General features: G+C 38.3%; 1 protein-coding gene across 1 annotated transcript; it reads right to left on the minus strand.

Moving 5' to 3' along the window:
- Positions 1–9,153: 9,153 nt before the first annotated feature.
- TMEM33 (transmembrane protein 33) lies at positions 9,154–18,668 on the minus strand. Its single transcript, XM_039698883.1, has 8 exons — positions 18,590–18,668; positions 18,434–18,498; positions 17,039–17,133; positions 16,406–16,593; positions 15,365–15,432; positions 14,515–14,648; positions 12,505–12,588; positions 9,154–10,990 (listed from the first exon to the last, which is right to left on the minus strand). The coding sequence occupies exons 2-8, from the start codon at positions 18,488–18,490 to the stop codon at positions 10,861–10,863; spliced, it is 756 nt and encodes a 251-aa protein (XP_039554817.1). The 5' UTR covers positions 18,491–18,498; positions 18,590–18,668; the 3' UTR covers positions 9,154–10,860.
- Between the last annotated feature and the right edge of the window lie 2,266 nt (positions 18,669–20,934).

Genomic DNA, 20,934 nt, shown 5'->3' on the forward strand with positions numbered 1-20,934 from the left:
GCCGCCCCCCCCCCCCCCGCCCGCCGCGCCTGCGCCCGGCCCGGGGAGCGGGGCCGCGTTCCGCCGGGCTGGCCCGGGAGGCGGCTGGGCCGCGGCTGCCGCGCCTCGGGAGCGGCCCCTGCCCTGGTACTGTGCCTGCTGGAGGGTAATACGGACGGTACGTGTAACAAACGTACGCGCGCTGAATTTCTTAGCACAGCAGAAACACACATTCGAGATTTTTTTTTAATAGGGTCACAGAAATAATTAGGTTGAAAAGACCCTCCGAAATCATCGAGTTCAATCTATGACTGAGCGCCACCTTGTCGACCAGACCACGTCACAGCCAGTCTTTTCTCGAAGTGGGTGCACCACCTCCCATTCCAATGTCTAATGACCCTTTCAGGAAGAAATTCTTCCTGATGTCCAATCTAAGTTTTCCCTGGCCCAGCTTCAGGCTATCTTCTCATCCTGTCATTTGCTACCTGAAAGAAAAGCCTGATCCTACCCGGCTACAACCTCCTTTCAGACAGTTGTAGAGAATGGTAAGGTTCCCCTGTGCCTCCTTCTTCCAGGATAAATACCCCCAGCTCCCTCCAAAACTCCCCACCATACTCATGGTCCAGCCCCTTCACCAGCTTCATTGCCTTTCCCTGGACATAGAGACAACATTAAAGCATGTACGCTAAATCTGTTTGCATGATTTCTAGATGAAAATGTGGTCCCCTAGCCTAAGCCATCTCCTAAAATGCACTTCCCAGATCAGTGCTGATAAAATGAGATCTAAAATGATGTCTTCCTCCAGGGAGAGTGCCATGTGGCTGATCCTGTGCTCCAGGGTTGTAAGGGCTGCTGTGCCCAGCTGTGACACCTCCTGCCCTGTCACTTACAGCCTGGCTCAGGACCATGCCTGTAATCAGTCCCACTGGCACTGCATTACTCTCTTTTTTATAAAAGGTTTTTTTCCACTCTGGATTTGATATTGGTTTACATGACTGAGAAAATGTCTCGGGCTTCCTTATCTTCATTTGCACGCTGGGAGGAACATGGGAGCTCACCAGAAGATAGGTTGACAGGGAATTTGGATAATTAATCTACCTGATAATCCACAAAGCATTTGATCACTGAGGAGAGTTATTATGGTGCCTGCCTTTAACATACACAATTAGATTTTAAAACAAAGTTTGTTGGCACATCTTTACTAGCTGCCTAGTGAACAGCATTGCCAAAACAAGTTTTCCTAGAAGCCCGGGGGAGGCAGATTGAGGTAGAATACTTCCACAGAATAATTAACACTCATCTTCCCAGTAGTACAATTGCAGCCATACCAAATGAATCAGAGGCATTGCAACAGATGCTGTATCATTAAGTACCAGATGTACAGCACTGGAGTTAAATACTAAATTGACTGCAAGTTGTAAAGTAGCACAGGTGAGGTCAGTGTTGGAGTTTAACATGCAGCTGATTATTTGCTGGCTGCTTGTTATTTTGGCAAGAGCCTAACAGTAAAAAAAGAAACAGAAAGAGGAGGTTAAGAGTCCCTATTTTTTTCCCCTACATAAATATGTTTGGAAACATATAGAAATCCTTGAAACATTTGTCCCTGAAGAGTCACTGCTGTACTCTAGAAGAGATGTTAAGTTTAGGTTTATTGTTTCCTCTCTAAAACCAAATGGAACCACTAACTATTTAATATTATTTTATCCATCTGAATAACTGAATTTGTTTTGTCTGGTTTTGGCACAGTAAATATGAAACAGGAAGGAAAATAATAAAACTGGAATATCATAGACAGATTAACAGATACTAAGTGTGGTGGTCAACCAGGATTTACACAATCAGCTGCTGTGCATGACCCTTTATATCGGCAAACACTGAAAAATAATGGAGAGCAACAGCAAATAAAAGAGCATCAATAACAGCCTATTCTGCCCAGGACAGCCAAGTACATAAAGCAATTGAAAATGAAGTACCAAGACTCCTGGCATGCAGCTGCAGCATCCTAAGAAAAAAATATCAACCTTATTTATGAGCATCTCAACCATTAGTTATCAATCACTAGCAATGAACAGAGAAACATCCTAAATTGCATGGTATTTCATCCAAACTGGCTACTTTAAGCCTGTATTTCATAAAATGAAGTTAGTAAAAAAAAAAAGGTCTCATTCACATTCAAGTTGCTAAATGCTAAACTAATAAAAAATATTATTTATTTTGTGCCACCTGAACCTCTGTCTAGGGGACCAATTGTGTGAAGATCTTGGTATGTTGCTCATAAGAAGGGGAGACTTGTTACCATATCAGTCATTTCCTCAGGCCTCCTTTTGCAAAACTCTAGAACCCTTTTTTATACAGCATATTACCTTGCCTACAAAAAATTATAGGGTTAAGTTGCCTTACCAGGTCTTCAGGAAGAGCAGGGACTATGGTTACAACCTTTTAAGACTTAGAACCTGTTTTATGGAGACACTTGAAAAGTTTACATAGAACTGGTTGCAGACCAGGAAAGACAGGTGACTGGATTGAAAGACAGGTCTTTGAAAACTTTTTTCTCATCCCTGTATGTTTAAAATAATGCAGTAACTGACTGTATTGCTCAAGTTCATCATGATAAAATTCTCCAGTATTACTATATAGCAAGAAATATGTGATATGTAAAGGCTAATAAGAAATGAAGGATATTTAGTGTTCCTTGTATGAAAAATGAAGTAATATAAAGTAAATTTGAGTATCTTTCTATTCTGAAATTCATTTAATATTGCAAGTTCATAGAGTGGAGAGAGACTTGCAATGTCCCCAGATCCACTGGAACAGCTGATGGACTTAATATAGTTTAAATTACTCTTCAGGATTCCCATCATATCCTGCCTTTCATATAGCATAGAAAGGAAAAAAGGGAAAAGGGAAAGACTTTTGATTTTTGTACCTTTTATGATATACAGTTAACAAAAAGCAGCTACATACCAACAGTACAAAAAAACCTGTGAATACATAATGTCCAGTGATCCCAAACAGCCTTTAAGTTTTTCAGGCAAACCATTTAAATTCACAAAAAATGAAGCACAGAATGGTGCATCTTCAGAAGCTTGCATAACAGCACTCTGAGTCATGCAGCTCTGTAAAGCTGTTTCATGGTCATTGCATCAAAGATCTACATAAACGAAAAGTAAACATTTTCATTTCCAGCACATGTAGAAGTGTTTTCAGTTATTCACAAGCAGTTCATTCACATTAACATCAGCAGTCATCTGCAGCTTCTTAAACTGGGGGCAACAGTCCCCATCAAGATGGTTCAACCCCAGCAGCAGCTAGTAATTGCCAAAGGACAGTAAATCGTGAAGAGGTATTATTCTTCTGAGAAATTTAAACTGAAAATTACTTTCCTGTGCCAAGAGACTCAGGAGGAGCACATTACATTACTAAAATCTTTAGCTTCATAGTTGCAAACCAGCCACTAGAGGTCAGTGGTTTGGAATAAAATTAGCACACAGAGGAAGAATTCAATTTCATTTCAAATAGATAAATCATACAATCAAATAAAATTTCTAGTCTCTGAGCAAGGAAAAATAACTCTTAAGGCTTGCAGCACTTACCTTCATCCAAAAGCAAGAAAGCTAGCTTAAAATTCTTAAAAACAATACTAGGCACATAACAGAAAATACTGAAACAATTACTCATTCTCTACAGTAATATACAGACATGCATAAGAACACAGGACTGGAGGAAGCTTCTTTAATCAGCTCCAGTGTCTTGCTCCTTATCCTATAATTTCTTGCATGAACCAAGCAAGAACCAGCTTAAGAGCAGCTTGATTCTTTTGCTCATAAGGAAAAAGAATTACAAGAATGTGAAATAAGCTCAATTAGTACTTCTGAAGTGCATAAAGGCATTATCTTAGAAACACCTTGCAGTGCAACAATCTTCTTTAACATTTATTTCCCTTGCAAATATGTAGCACTCTGCAAAGAGAGGACACCAGAGGACAGGAAGAGGCTGTTTCATCATGAAGTGCAAAGTGTATTACCATTTCCAAAAAGGGGAAAAAACCCCCAAAGTACTACATTTTATTTAGTCTGCAAGTATATGTATATATAATATATATATATATAATATATATATATACACATCATCCAGTCACAGTACATACATATTAATGCAACTGAACATCTTACCTCTGCCCCAGAGTGATGTTAAAAAATTTGAGACAATTAGAAATGTGAATAGAGCCATTGGGTGCTCAAACGCATGCTGAACTTGATGCTTGTTGCTGTACCTGTAGTTTTCTAAGGCTTCAATGTTTCTCTGTATTATACAGTTACACAAATGAAAATGCCACTAGACATAAGAAAATTCAGAAAGTCAACCTCAGATTTCCATCTACCATTACAAAAACCTTTGATCCATGGCTTTGATTTAACTTTATTACTGAAAGGATTCACAATTATTTTTGTTCTGCTTTAGTCAGAACCTAACTGAAGTTGTTACAGCAGAAAGGGATCGTAGTGTGGAGATATCCATTTGGTCACAATTTCTAGATTTAAAAAAAAATCCAAAAATATTAAAATACTAAGTTACATCATGTTATAACTTAGTATTAAGTTATATCGTGTTCTATGCAAACATACATCAGGGACAAAACATCATGAGTTGCACATACAAGGTCTTCCCTCAGATTGCAGAGAAAAAAGTATAGCAAAACAACATGGAAAGAGAAAAGCCAAAAAAAAAAAAAAAGCCAAAAAAGCCCAAATTTTTTCTTTTTTACTTTTTCCCAACAACACGGAAAGAGAAAAGCCAAAAAAAAAAAAGGCCAAGAAGCCCAAATTATTTCTTTCTTTACTTTTTCACTGCAGAACTTTTAAACATAATAAGAGAAGAACACATAATTCCACTGCAGCTGTTTTCCAATTTAAGTAAATCAAAATTAGACTGTCAGCTGCTGTACAGTGTGGCTATTTTAACAGTATTTTAATGGAGAATAATACATAATTTACTTGAAAATTTAGTTTGAAAATTTAAGTACTATCCAGAGGATACTGATGGCATGAAACTATGACAGGTGAAATGGGCTTTGTGAAAGCAACAGAGCATCCAGCAGGATTTCCAGACATATCAGAGGACTGGTGTGACTCTTGGAGTGTCCTGCATAGGGCCAGGAGCTGGACTTCCTGATCCTGATTGGGCCCTTCCAATTCAGTATATTCTAGATTTTCTGTGTTCTCATTATTTTTCTCCCCATTCTTCTATCTTCATGAAAACTATAGTTGATACTGCTTTAAATCCTACCAATAATCTAGTCCTGCATCTTTTACAATTTCTGATTTTCAGTTTCATTTTCCTGTGAAATATCTGAACTGATGCATCATCTTCACCTAACTTACTTTTAACACTGCTTTTAACACTGACAACGTAACACAAGTGAATACTCATAAGGACACATATAGCAAATGAAAATATCATGATCTGTACTTGTTCCATGAAAGCAGTTTCCTCACGCCAAAACACAGGTATACAACTTTCTCTGCTAACACCTGCACTGAAAACATAGCAGTAGAGTGGGCACATAGGTAGATTTTTTCCTGCAGGACTTGGTATTATCTATGCCAGATATAAAGCAGAATAGTTCCAATGAATTAAAGGCAGGTATCAGCTATTTTCTTTTTTGTTTTGATATATACCCTAATCTTCCTGTTTCTCTAGAAAAAGTAAATGAGGTGTTGCAATAGCTCACTGCATTCTGCACTATTCCAAACACATACACAAAAAAAACCAAGACCCAAATGCACCTGGAACACTTAACACAAAGCTGTTGGTCAGTGACTCACTCACTCAGAGATCTGAACTTTAAATAAGTGCTGTTTTGCAACACAAACGGGTAATATTTAAAAATCCAGAAGAAATACACAATTTGATTTCAAGAATATCAACAAAACAATAGGTATCAATACAGAAAACTATTTAATTTGTTTCAAAATAAATATTTGACATACAAAGCACATACAGTGAAAAAGGGTCACAATAAATTACAAATGGAACTACTTGCTCATTCACTGAGAGAAGCCCTTGGTATTTCCAATTTCATACCATCAAATTTATCATTCTTGCTGATTTAAGCACAGCACTGAACAAATATGGATCCCAGTGCTTTCTTTCACAGGTACTGGTATGGATAATTTACTGCAGTGATCCAATTTGAAAATCAGTAGGGACCAGTAAATGGCTGCATAAAAGAAAGAGCGAATGAGGTGCTTTTTCCTTAGTGTCAGCAGCCTGCGATTATTATGTTTATTAGATTTTCTTGAAAGGGCTTCACATTTTCTCAAATATGCAGGAGAACTATATTTCCCCTCTGAGCCCTTACATTAGCATTTTGTGCCTCAGTCCTTGAATACAAGTAAAAGATGAATTTTTCAATTAATTTTAAAAGTTTATGCCATCTGGATGGCACAGAACTAAGCAATGAAACTCCCTTACCTGCACAACATCTGCCATTATCACAAAGCTAGCTTCTGCAGAGAAATTAAAAAGTAATGCTGAGATTTTATGAAAAAGGTTTTTGAATCCACATTCAAGATTAAATTCTATTACACTATCCATACTGATATCTTTCCGTCTTTGGAATAAAGAATTGCTTAAGGTTCTGTCCTTAAAAGGTGATTTAAAACAGCAAGGCCTGACTGTTCCTGTGGCTTATAGCACTACCGAAGTTACGATACAAAGATACATTAACCAATTTCAGTGGATATAAAGTTTAATCACAAATAGGTGTACCACAGCAATTTAAAATTATAGACAATTAAAACATTTCAGTGGATATAGAGTTTAATCACAAATAGGTGTACCACAGCAATTTAAAATTATAGACAATTAAAACAGATTCGTGTACCCTACTACCATCTAGCATGTTAAGGGCTTGGGATCTTACTCTGTTGCATTATTTTTTGTCAGAGATGGTGATACAAAGGGCACACCTAGCATTGCACATGAAAATAAATTTTGACTTTAAAAGAATATGTTGTTCTAGCACACTATCTTCTTTACCCTTAATCTGAGCACTGTACAGCACTTTTTATCTGAACAAAAGTACAGTACTTTTTAAAGTATTTAAGACCACAGTTACAATAATTTTAGGAGCAGGACTAACAGGTTATATGTAGAGCAAAAACAAATTAGTTTCATCTGGGCACTTGTCCAACTCCTTTCTATTTCCTGCTCTGCCAGAACACTTACATCAGGTAAGTGCTCTTTCCTTCCATGTCTCCATTCCTGTCTTTAAAATGGGTAAGAACTTCCTTAATAAACATGGCATCTGTACAGCAAATGTTGCAATACAGGTACCTAACGATAAAAGGGTCTAACACAGACTGTACAAAATAATTGGCTATGTTATTTGTTTGGACAATACAATCACATACATAGTTAGCAGCTTCAAAACTGCTGGAAGAAATAGTGGCTCATAATTATAATTCATTTTTATTTAAATCCTTACAACATGAGCAGATATTGCTCCACTTAAACACCCATCAAAGAAAGGAGGAAAAACATAAAACTGGCAGCATAGAAATGACAATATATGTATAAAATCAAATAAAATGCAATAAAGGAGAGAATGGAGGTATTGGTGAGTTACTTTGTGTGTAAGAAATCCTAACTGGCATTAGTTATTCCAACAGACCCAATGGCTCCTGATACTTTATCTACAGAGGAAAACAGACAAGTGTTAAGCTGAAGCATCACTTCTACAGAAAGCTTGTACAGAGCAAGGGTTTGGTCTACCCACAGAATCTGTGCAACAGCACTTAACTTACAAAAGCTAAGACAACAAAAAGCAATGAGCAGTATGATTTATGCCAGTGGAAACAGTTATCACATTAGGTAGGAAACCTTTCAGTAAAAAAACTCTTCTGCTTCATTTTGGGATTTACAGGCACTTTATGGTCAGTTGCAAAATTTCTCTACAATCACAGACTTCTGTCATGGCCTCTGCATCACAGCTTGCTGTTCACATCATAGCAGCATGAACATACAGCTCTATTCACCTAAAAAAACCCTCAAGCTATCAGGATACTACCAGCATTTTACATTTAGTTTAATCATTAGAATAGAAACAGTCAAAAAATGTGGTGAGGAGGCAGGCTCTAGGATAGAATGTTTTTGCCAGCATTGAGGATGTTATCACTCAGGCAGCTGAAAGGCTACAGTAAAAATCAAAGTTGATGCAGAGCACAGGTCAATTGCTCTATTTATTTGGATTGAACATTATTCTTACAACATTGTTCCATGTTTTCTCGACACATCAGAGAAGTAAGTTTTACCAGGCCACAAGCTGCTCTTTTGTCAAGCAAAGCCAAGAATATGCTACTAGCAAAACCAAATCAAATCCCTTTTATGGAATTTCCTTCTCTTGGTCCATTTTCAAGACTTAATAGAAAGAGATAAATTCAGTTTCACATCTAAGTTCTATGTCACAGCACTGTCTTCCAGCTCTTTACTCACAGCATTGTCATTCACTTACTCCTTTTTAATCCTTCTCCTGCATGCATTGAGTTGGATCTCTACTTATCATCCTTCAGTTACAGCTGCATTACACTGGATCCAGTTTAGACTCCTCTCTAATTTAGTACCATCATACAATTAGGGAACAGTAGAATGCACCCACAACAGCAGTCAGACCACAAAAATTTGCTCAGAAGTAACATGTTATTTTGCTTTGTGTAATTACAGATTTATTTGCCTCCACCTCCCTCGTATGGGGGATCAACGTAGATGACCAAATTCATTTTTACATCGCAGTGGTGCCAACAGCTGAAGAGAATCTGATGTCACCATTCAAAAAACACATCATGCAACATGACAGAGGGTCTAGAGTCGTGCTGAGGAGCTGAAACAGCAATAAGTAGGTCTGGATTTTTCTCTGATTAGATACCATTGTTGCAGTGCTTATTCTTGAATTAGATTTTGAAGAAAAGGTCATAAAGGTTTGCACTTCAGAAGGCAAAAATTTTTTCTAGAAATTATTTAGAAATGCACAAGATATTATATTCCAATTCAGAAGCAGCAGTGGGAATATAAGAACATGCACACGTACACAGGACAGCATTCTGCTCAACTTGCAGGTTCAAGCATCAGTAAGTTGTGTTAAAGGGAGAAAATGAGCCTGAAGAGCCTAGCGAGTTACATTTAACACTCCTTTTATTGTAGTAGAAATTTTAGTTTTTATCAAATCCTCAAATTACAGGATATACACATAATCAATCTCATAGCAAGTCTTTAGCAGCTGTAGAGCATTAACTGCATGCAGTTGCTTCTGCAGTGTGCCAGTATTCTATAAATAGCTAATCACGTTCAGAGAGCAAGACAAGTAGTCAAAGAATATCATATTCAATTACCAACTGCTTCATTGGTACCAAGAGGTTGAGGAAAAAAAATGAAATAAGTTTATAAATACATGGCTCTGATCTAAAAACTAATACAACTGGAAAGTTGTAATGATATCCATATGATAAACAAGATAACTCAATAGTTACAGGAAAATACTTTGCTTCAAGACTGTTTTTGAAACTGTTTTCTCATAAGGTTTCTCTGACCATGGAAGAATAGTTGAGTACAACAGAATTTTACAAAAGGCCAATGAAAGCCCTTTAACTTTATGCAATTAGAATACTAACACTAACTACAGAAAATTCAGTAAATATTTTGTCTTGAATTTCTGGAAAGAAGTTGTGTTCAGACAGTATTATTTTTCCATGACCTACCCTTCAGCTGCTGGGTGAATGCATAACCAGTGTAATTAATTTATGCACTTAATTTAATATTCACTTCTGTAGTCATGACACTGGTTTCAGATCAGTCTTCAGATGGATTTATGCCAAGAAATCCTACACCCATTTGTTTCAGAAGCTGCCTAAACAGGTGCAATTCTGTATGCAAATTTCTCATCACAATGAGGGTCTCAGAAACTGGAATAACAATTTATACAGAGCTACCTACAGATTAATTTTCTAAAAAGCTAACATGCTTGAATTACTGCAGTCTCACATTTGTGTGGACACGAGAACAAATCTGCAATGACCCTGCAAATGTTACTTCATTAACATTGATTAGTTCATTTGAGACACAGTTAAAAGTTTAAGCATTGCCTCTTAGTCTTAAAATCTACAGGTCAGCAGTTTGGCTTGGTAAAACAACTTGTTATGACAAGAAAACTGCACAGTTTTCTGTGATCAGTCTTGGTATTTCTTCCAACAGCATAATGTAAGATTATGTCACAAGGTAGAAACATGGGAGAGTTCATTTAAAGTATTATTAATAAAAATAGCCTCTCCTTCAGAAAGGAGTGTTATCTCTGTCAGCTTGACAGATTTTAATCCCTTGTGTTAACTTCAAAGTGAGCCATATTTCCACACTGAGTATAGCAAATTGGACAAAATAGTTCTACAGATACATTTAGTAAGCAGAAGAATACTGTCCAAAGTGTACTGCATAGGTATATGTATCAACTGCTATCCACTGGAGACATCCTAAAGTAGCTAGAATTCCAACTAACATAAACCTAGTGAGCACAGTTCTCTTATAATAACTTTCAATCAATCTCAAACAATCATTGATTTAAAAAACCAAAACAAAACAACAAACTTGTATGATAGGGCATGTTTTAGGTAGGATGCAGCTACTTTTTTCATCAATTAACAATACAGCACAGTTAATTTAAGTTTCTATTATTTGTTTTTGATATGCTAAATTTCACATTATCTCCAAGAAAAGCATTTATGTATTTTTATACAGCCTGGAGTGAAATCAGTGTAAAACCAGGAATTTCCAATCATCAGCAGAAGTGCCAGCTGCTCATAATGTTCACAAAACACGAGTGCCTGAATTTGGCTATGCAACAGTTGGTGCCAATCTGCTTATAAAGGAAATGCCACTGAGGCATAGTCTTCTTACAAAAACAGGGCACGCGGGCTTCGTTATTAAGTGTTCAACAACAATCCTGAGCTCAGTGAAGAGAGTCCTGAAAAATCAGATTTAAAGACAGTTTTAAAATCCTACAGCATTTATCAGAAGTATTATCCACACAGATCTTTTTCATTAACTTCTTTTCTCAATAGCACACTCATATACACTTTTTTTTTTAAGTTAAATTCTTTAGACCAACTCAGTACTGCTTCCAAGAGCTTCAGAATTCTTGACTTTTAAACATTAACATTTTAACTAACTCTATCCTCAGCTGGAAGTTACTGAGCTAGAGACAGCAAAAAAACTCATTTTAAGTTAAATTCTTTAAACCAACTCAGTACTGCTTCCAAGAGCTTCAGAATTCTTGACTTTTAAACATTAACATTTTAACTAACTCTATCCTCAGCTGGAAGTTACTGAGCTAGAGACAGCAAAAAAACTCCACCTTCAAGCAAAAAAAAACAAAAGGAAAAAAAAAGACTATAAAGGCTACACAAGCACTATAAAAATTAGAAAAAGGAATAATACTTTGTCACAAATAGTGTAAGGAGCTGGGAGGCTATTCTGTTTGTGCTACTTCTTGGCAATATGCAAGAACCCTGCACTGCAGAAGCAACTATTAGAAGACAGACGTGAAAAATAAAACCATTGTCACCAATTTCCTTTAAAACTACAAAAATGCCAGCAGAACACTTTGGATAAACTAGTTCTACTGAATGTCAATTTTAGTATTGTACAGCTTAAATTATTTTTAGATACTAAAGTAGTAAAGCAACTTCATAGATGTTGTTGGTGTTGTTAAAAACAAATATATGTAGCAGGATGGAACAAATGATTTTTTACAAAAGTAGGGAATAGAAGGCAATTAAGCTTATGATTCTCACACCTGTCTTTGCATATCGTGGTAGCCAAAGCCACTTTATTGGCACTCTAGCAAGCCATTTTCTGATCAAGTAGACTGGAAAGTCTGTTCACAAAATGTTATGCTATGCAATGCTCATAAGAAAACTTTTAAAAAACACTCACCTGAGACAACACTCATAGGAATATTTATGATTTCAGAGTCTAAAGCAATAATATTTGCTTGACCAACTTTCAAAATCAGTAAGGTTCTATTTCAAATACAATTACCTTTATTTATGAATTTCACTAAAAAAGGTAATGAACATATTTAAGATCATCCACATCCTTTTTTTCCCTCATTATTACACAAGTTTTTAAGTGCCTACTCATATTTGGGATTAGCCTCAGATATACCTAGAATCTAAAAATAAGGATATCTCTCTGATAAGAAAGACTTTCAATTCACAAGTGTAGTTTTCATTACACAAGCATGTTCTGCAAGCTCCCATTCAAGAATGCTGGTACTTTTCTGATCACTTACATTAAATAAATCTAACCTTTAACCAGACAGGCTTTTATTTAGCATCCAGATGTATTTCACATTCTACAATTGCCATTTGCAGACATAGTATTAGGAGTTCTGCATTCATTTTAGAATGAGAAGTTTCTGAATGCCTAAGCACTATGCAGTTAAAGAGGAACTCCCAAAATCAATTCAGCACTTACCGACAGTACGGATTTCGCCGAGAGGAGTAGCGTAATGTAAGAAACCTATAGTAAATGAATGGCTGCAGCAGACTCCCTTGTCCACTGAAAGAGAATAGTTCAGTAGAGCTTACTAGTGACAAACAAATAACCAAAACACAACACCAAAACCAGGAATTTTTAAGAAAATTTTTTTAATAAAAGCTAGCAAACTACTTGGGCTCAAAACAAGTTAAGATTTGGGTCACATTGGATCAGAAAATCTAGATCTGACAAGCAAAAGTACATAACTATACACTTAGAAATGCAGAAACATTATAGAATGAAACTGCTCAATGAAGCAGTTAAAGAAGTGCTGTTCTTGTATTGATTTTATATTTATGAAGTGTTTTTATATGCCTCATTTCTGGTGCTGTGCAAAGAATTACAGGAATGATGGTGGGCACGTGTTCCATAGCAAGAAAACACTTGCTGGCAAGCCCAGAAACTGGCTGACAGAAGCAGTCCAGTTACAGTGACCCTATTCAATCTAATTGCAGCACTTTGAATATCTGGACCATATTTCTAGTATCTTCTGCAAAACTTCTCAGAACACACTGCAGACAATTACAGATGTATAATGAGACTTTATTGCCAAGCTAATACCCAGTTACAGTGAAATTAGGCTTTGGTATTTCACAAAACTGCTGTTTGACATGGCTGTGCTGTAAAATAGTGGAAACATAGCACACAGACCATACACAGTGAAGCACAGAAATGCCCAAAATTTTAGTGACTGAAGCCACTTTAAATAGCACATTATTGAAAAATTCTGTTTGAATTTAAACATCATGATAAGTAAGTTCCAGTAAGTAGAACTCCTTCAAGTATTAGCAGCATCTTTAGGCCGAAGAAAAATATAAACTGAAAGTGAGCTACATGAGGGAAGAAAGAGGAAATCTTGAAACCTGTACAATATTGACAAACAATTTTTATGCTACAACATTTAAAGAAGAAAATCTCACAACAGCTGCATTTAGCAATTAAATTATTTTAAAATTTAGCCTATGACCTTTTACAAACACTTCAGTATCTACCAGATGACATATCAAGCAGCAATGTTTCACATACTACATTCTCCACAGAGAGGCAAAAGGCAAAAAAAAGCTGTACCAAGTTCAAAGCACTTGAAAGTTTCAGATACTGGATAGAGTGTATCTGTCAGCTGGTAAGTGGTCTCAGATGGAATGTAATCCTTGAGGGCTGAAGCATTGAAATGTTCAGCTGATATATCAAAATATAAGACAAATTATGCAATCTATCCAAGAAAGCCTCCCTTCTACTGCTTATGAGACCACTCAAGACAAATGTTCCCACTTTGCTCTAACTTGTATAGAACAAAGGCTGTAATCCTCCTCCAAATATTAAAAGGCAATGACCCAAACTTCTGTGACTGGCAGGTCATTATGACTGTACAACTTCAGTAGGATTCCAACATGTTTGAAATCCCTAAAATTACTTCAACAGGCAACACAGCAAGCAAAATCAAATGGAATAAAAAAACCCAGTAGGGTCCCTGCTCAGAAGCAGCACAGGAGAGAATGCAACCTACTCCTGCTTGCACAGTTTTTGCATAATGAAGTTTTTCCATTTAAATTTCAGGAATCTAATTGTCAAAAATAATAGTTCAGTTTTAGTGAAGCTGAAGATCTTAATATTCTACTAAACAAACCAAAATTAAACTTACTGAACAATGTGCTGATGGAAATGTAGGCGAATTTAAGTGTCACGCCTGAAAAACTCCCATGTGACTCAACACCCACACTATCAAAGGGAAGGGTTTTTGGTGCTCAGTTACATCATAGTAAATGCTTTTTGATGTCAGGATGCACCAGCTTAAGAAGCCTAAGAATCACTTAAATTTTATTTGAAGTTCAAGCCTGTCAGCCAGAACCACACAAATGGAGTACTATGAGCACAGAAAACTCATTTGCAAAAAGCAGTCTTGTGTAGCAAGTTTCTAATTATTTAAATATTTATCATTATTCTTACCTGAAGAGCATAAAAACTGTAGCTGGCATCAGGAAAATTTCATTGCAAGCAATGAATTTTAGAATATTCTGTTGATTAGCATTCAGTTTCTCTAACAGATTTCTCAAAAAAGGCAAACTACTTGAACTTCGTGCCTTAAAAGAAGAAAAAATTATTTACAAAAAACATAAAAGTTACATCTATCTCCATTAATACAGAGAAAACAAAATGCAAACAAAATGCAAACAATTGCTATTTACCACCCATTTCAACATTTTAAGACTTTATCAGTTTTGAGATTAATATCCTAAGGAAAACTGCAGGCTTGGAACTCCACAATTTCCAGAGTTCAATTAAAAGCATCAGATTTTGCAATTCCCTCACCACCAATTTTAGGTTCAACTGCACAGAGACAGCCACGAGCCTTGTTCAGTCCACTAGGAGGAAGTGTCCATGGTAGCAAGACAGCCCAGTTAGGAACACCAAAGCCTGGAGTTACATTATGATGCACAAGGCAGTGCATTGAGCAGCAAGTCCAACTGGCAAGTATTCTGCTTGCTAGTCTCACCCTGTAGTTTGTTACTTTATTACTGAAATAGAACTGTAAAATTCAGAGGCTATGGTTTAGCTTGAAAAAGACAAGTCTTAAGTTTCAACTTAATTGTTCCAAAGATTTTGTTTCCTTCAAAGAAAAGCATTTGAAGAAAAATAATTAGTGAGAAAAATAGTTAGCTGAGATTCTATATTACAGTTTCACTCTAATTCCTCTAATGCAGCCAAAGAAAACCAAACCAGAGCTGCAACTCAAACCTGTTTATAAACCCCAAGAATACTAACTGTATTCATTGTAACATATACATATCATACTTACATCAAGAACCTTCTTTGTGTACGTGGCAGCATGAAGCAAAGAGAACAGCAGAACTGGAAAAATACTCACTGAAGTAAGCCATAAGGAAAATTACAGGGTGTGCATGTGCTTCATTTCTCCATGATGTTATACTACACCAGTGATAGCTTGATGGATCTTTGCAAAAGTTTGGCTGAATGACCTATTCTGGATGAAGATATGTATAAGTCTAAAACCTACATTTATAGCTCTTCCTTCTGCTTCTTATACCTCCTTGCTATGCACTTTTATTAACTTCAAATTAATGTCTGTCTTGTGTCTGCAAGTATGCAAAATAACACACACCATTAGACACCAGTGTGCTTCTACTGAAATGCATTCTCTCTGCACAGAAGGCACACCTGAGCTTACTAATCAAAACCTGTGAAATACACGTAGTCATAGTTTTTGTTAAAAGATGCTACAAAACTAATTTCATTACCAAAGAACATGCAGTTGCCAGCCATTCTGATTTTACAGAGCAAGAATGTAGACATTTCTCTGCCAGAAGGATTTAAATAGTAGGACATTAAGTGTACATCATGTGGCATAAGGAAATGTCAGCTCTGACATATCACCTTTGACAATCCACAGGAGCAAATTTTGCAGACTTTATCAGTTTAATAACTTATGTGAGAAAGTTACTACTGAATAATTGTCTCCCTGCAGGATGAATGTCTGCTACAGTGAGAAGACATGTATAAACCCTGCACTGGCAATAAATGAAAATTACCATCTTCTCCAAATATCACTGGAGGCTGGTCATAAAATCCACTAAACTTAAGGCTCAAAAAAAGAAAATTTAAGTAGCCAGAGAAGAAAGTGCTCTAATTATAGAGCTGATTAATCTGAATATGTATCAATCAACATAAGCCTCTCATATTTTACATACAGTATGTTCTATAAATAACGAACATATCAAACTAGTTCAACTAGCTTTTCAAATCATGGCAAAGGTGATGAAAAGAATCATATTTTTAATATATTTAAAAGCATTAGCAGGATGACACAAGAAAAGGATACTTGTAACGGGGTAGGAATTCACAAAGATAAGGGAGTACAACAGGTAATGGCAGCTGTCCTCCAGCAAAGCCTGAGCCAGAAATGCCCTGCTAAGCTGGAAGTGTGGTAGCCTTTGGTGTAGTCGGAGGGCGCTGGTAAGAGCATTTGCCAGCAAGGCACGCTGGTAAAAGCTTGCTGCTTCATGCAACCTGCAAATCATCAGAGGAGATGTTACCATGTGAACCAAGCTCAGAAGTCTTCTACCTTTGAGAATTGCATCACAACTGAACAATACCTGAAGTATTTATTTATATTATTGTACACAAGCACTATTTCCAGAAAATAACTCAAAAGCTGTTTAACACTGACTTTACTGCAGGTGCCTAAGAAAACTCAGTATAATACTCCATTTACACACAAAAACATGCATTTACTACTACTTTACATTTTTTCAATACATTTTCCAAACACATCTACAAGTGTTTTAAACCAATCTAAAATCTGTAAGCTATTCTGACAAAAAGCATCTAAGTAACCTGAATAGCAGCAATTTACCTTACATGAAAAAACAATTCTGTGCAAAGAGAATGTAGATTGTTTGCAAATATTTATATTTCGTTATATAATATTTATATTTATTATTACAGTACATACCCTAGAAGAGGCAGGACAAATAAAGCTGAGCAGTAAACTGTGAACAAGCGGGAAATCCACATTGCTGTATCCAACTTGTTAGCCATCAGAAATTGCTACATTGGAAAAGAAAAAAAAGAGAAAAAAAAAGACCAGCCCCACCAGAGGTTGGTATCTTAATACTCACATACAATGAACATTCTTCCCAACTCTATTAAATTTCAAGTCTTTCTCCAACCTCAAATATAAGCAAATTATAGCTTGAAGCAGAAAGCTTTTTTTTTGTTCTGTGATACTTGGCTCATATGATGTTACTAGCCAGATCAAAAATAGCTTTGCTTCCTCAGAACCAAGAGGTTCCTTTGTACATTACAATCAAATACAGTGGTAAGAACTTGTAGAAAAATAGTTTTTCTATCCAAACACGCCTCACTAAACAGTCAGCTTCACAAATGTTATCATGTAGGGTCTCTAGACCTGACTGACTTTTGCTTCAAGGTTTCTTTTAGAAATCAGTGCACAAACCTGGGGCTAAATCTCCACAATTCTTCCAACTGAAGGAAGAAAAATATAGGGTCAGGTAAAGTTAGCATAACCACATTACAAGGAAAGCGACATCATTTTGGCTTACATATTCCTGGCCTTCAAAAAGCAGAAAACTTTTCACAGCAATCCTGCACCTCTCTTCCCTAACCACTGCCCTCCTCAGTCCTGATATAGCCAACGTGCCCTAAAGGCTCTAATGAAACACAGAATGTTTTTGGCTATATGTGCATCAGAGTCAAAACAACAGCTTCCTTCCTTCTGATAGAGTTCCAATTTTTTTTTCCAAATTTGGACCAGCTTTTGAAGAGTCATCTTTTCCTCTACATTTCTAGTGCATGTCTATGGAAATCACCAGAAACCTACAAGCATCTTCATAATATGATTTTGTATCTTACTTGCACAATCTAACTACAGAAATGGCATGAAGCCGCGTCAAGGCTAGGTTAGACTATCAGGAAAAGGTTTTCCACCCAGAAGGTGGTTGGTCACTGGAACTGGCTCCTCAAGGAAGTGATCACAGCACCAAGCCTGACAGAGTACAAGCCTTTGGACAATGCTCTCAGGCACACAGTGTGACTTCTGGGGGGTCCTGTGCAGGGCCACGAGTTGGACTCGATGATTCTTGTGGGTCCCTTTAAACTCAACATATTCTGTGATTCTGTGAAATTCAGATGCTAGCACACCGAATTACTTCCAATTCAGCCATTTTCAAGAGCGGCGGCACACCAACAGCTTTCGATGGGAAAGCGAAAGCCGCTCACCCGTGCCGCAGCCGGGCGAGCAGCGCCCCGCTGCCAGCCCCGCAGGACCCCCGCCGCCGCCGGAGCCGCACCGCGGCCGGCCCGGGCCCCAGGCCCGCGAGCTCCTTACCACGGCCCCGCCGCCGGCCCCGCCTGGCATGGGCCCGTTCTGCGTGGAGTCCGCCATGGCCGCACCTGCGGGCAGAGAAGCGCCTCAGTCTGTGGGACACGGGCGACCGCAGCCGCCGCCTCCCGAGCTCCCGCTCCCGGCCCGGCCGCGACCCACCGCAAGCGCCACTCCGGGCACGGAACACGCTCCGGCAGATCCGCACTCCCGGATGCGGCCGGACGCCACTTCCCGCGGGCCGCGGGGCTGCCGGGCAATGTAGGCGGTGACTGGGATGCTCCCGACGGCGCCTGGCGGCGTCACGGGCCGGCGCTGGGAGGCAGCGCGGGCGGGGCGGGGGGAGCGCGGCTGCGGTCGCGGGGCGAGCCCGCGGGGCAGGACACTGGTCCCTTCTCCGCTGTCCACAGCAGCCCGGACATCGGGTGCTCGGCTCCTTCTGTGCTGCCTGTTCAGGAGCGCTCGTGTGTGATGACAGCAACAGCAACAGTATCAATGCTCGCTTCGGCCCCGGTCTGGGGAGTGTTTGCTCACTGGGGGCCGACTGGACTTGCAGGGCTCTGGGTTTCCACAGCAGCCTGGCGAGGCTCAGTGCAGAGCATCAGCAATGTAAATGGGAATCGTAGCGTCCCAGGACCCGTGTAGGGCGATCCGCAGTTCCCGGGGCTGCCGTGGCCCGGTGGTCTCAGTGCAAGGTTGTGCCCCTGTGTTTTAGTGTCATTGGTTCTCTGTAACGTAAAAAGACGGGAGAAAAAAACCCAAACACGCACTGCTTCAAAGCCACGTGGGCCTAAAGACTGTCAGCGGTATTACGTTAAAAAGCGGGATTTTTTAAATAAAATTCTGAAATCTTTGGTGAATAATCGTCAAATCATAAAGCTAGGGAGCTTTACTCAGCTACAGGTACTCAGCAACCTCTGACAGAAGGATGGCACAAAGCAGAAGCAGCCTTCTGTTCGCTCTCCAACATGTAGCTTATGTAATTTGCGAGGTCTCAGAAAGGCTTAATCCTCCTTTCATTAATCTTCCCCTTGTCTTTAATATTGACAGATTTTTTTTAATTATTTGTGCCGGATAGCTAGGTGAACATGTTTCTGTTCTCAGTTGGAAGTCTGTAACTCGTCTGAAATGGCATCAAAGCAAAAGAAAACAAAATGCAGGCCTGGCGACCGACACCTTTGACTTTTGGCTGCTGTGGCTTCATGTAGTTGTGCTTCTGGCGTTCTCTCAAGGATGTGCAGCAGGTTCCCCCTCCTGGCAGCACGGGTTTCAGGACAGCCAGCGCCTGCGCCAGGTTCTAATCGTTCCCAGAGGCTTTCAATTCAATTACTCTTTAACAGCAAGAAAGACACATTCCTGTCACCAAGGATGCTGGGAATCAACATCTGCAATCAGCCTCATTTCTGACTTATGGTGATTAAACCTGAAAATTGATTGGAAGATGCTCAGGAAGAATGTGTAATGAAGTAGGTTGACAAGAAAGGAGCAAAAGAGTCAGCTGATAGGGGTTCTAATACTATAACATTTACAAATAATCTAAGCAATCTCAGGCTAGTTAACACTTTTAAATTGAAGATGCAGAACCTGATTTCCCACTTCTCTCCCAACCATTCATCTCTCATTTAGGTGACTGAGCAGTAGACACAAGAACTACCTCCTACTTTGGAGGTGATTTTTCTGCAGGTGGAGGAGACTCTACTAAACAGCAGTAGAGAGTTGGGCTTCTCAGTGTGTCTGCTGGGCATTCTCAGGTGTGTCATTTATGCTAAACCAAAATTAAGACTACAGATATAGGCCAGTAAATTCCAGTTGAACCATTACCAGATTACTAAATTTCAAAATGAAATATTGATATATCCAGGAGATTTGTTTAGATGCAACTGAAACATGAAAACCACTGAATGTTTAACTGAAATGTCACAAGGGGAAAGAAAACTGGCCAGTGTTCAAGATTATTTGTATTTCTTAAATGAACCTAGGATGACAACTCCATGTCTATTCATTTCTTAGCACTTGTAATTTATGAAATATTCAGTGCAGTTTTATGCAAAGCATTAATTTTTAGATTCTGGTTTGGTCTCTTGGTCATAACAGCAAAAGTTGTCTTTCATAATTTTGCTTTAATTTCATTTAAATAGAATGTTAAGCCATTATTTCCAAAAGTTCATGGATTAAAAAATGTCATATTTTAATACAAAATGTCTCTCTTCGTCCTTTGCAACCAGTCCCCTTTTCCTTCATACCAGTCCTTGCTCTTTTGACTTTCCCCTTTTGTTCTGCACCTGTAGTTGCTTCTTGTTTGATGTAGTCTCTTCTGTGAGTACTTCAGGCCATGCTACTGTTTAGTTTAACTTGCAAGAAAACATTAAATTATATTTTTAGAAATCAAGTGTCAGCTGTTGGCTCCTCCTTTTCCCAATTCTCCTCTGCTATGACAGTAATGATTGAGCCGAGAGGAAGAGCAGAAATTGATCTGTCTGTTATTAATGATTTTGTTTCCAACAGTT

The sequence above is a fragment of the Passer montanus genome, unplaced genomic scaffold (genome assembly GCF_014805655.1).
Source record: "Passer montanus isolate IOZ18808 unplaced genomic scaffold, ASM1480565v1 scaffold13, whole genome shotgun sequence".
Lineage (NCBI taxonomy): Eukaryota > Metazoa > Chordata > Aves > Passeriformes > Passeridae > Passer > Passer montanus.

Coding starts and splice junctions, on each gene's coding strand:
- TMEM33 (XM_039698883.1), bottom strand. CDS start 18,490: ATGGCGGACTCCACGCAGAACGGGCCCATGCCAGGCGGGGCCGGCGGC. Junction 16,594..17,038: donor TTTGTCCTGCCTCTTCTAGG/GTATGTACTGTA, acceptor GATGATTTGCAG/GTTGCATGAAGCAGCAAGCT. Junction 15,433..16,405: donor GAATTCCTACCCCGTTACAA/GTATCCTTTTCT, acceptor GGCTTACTTCAG/TGAGTATTTTTCCAGTTCTG.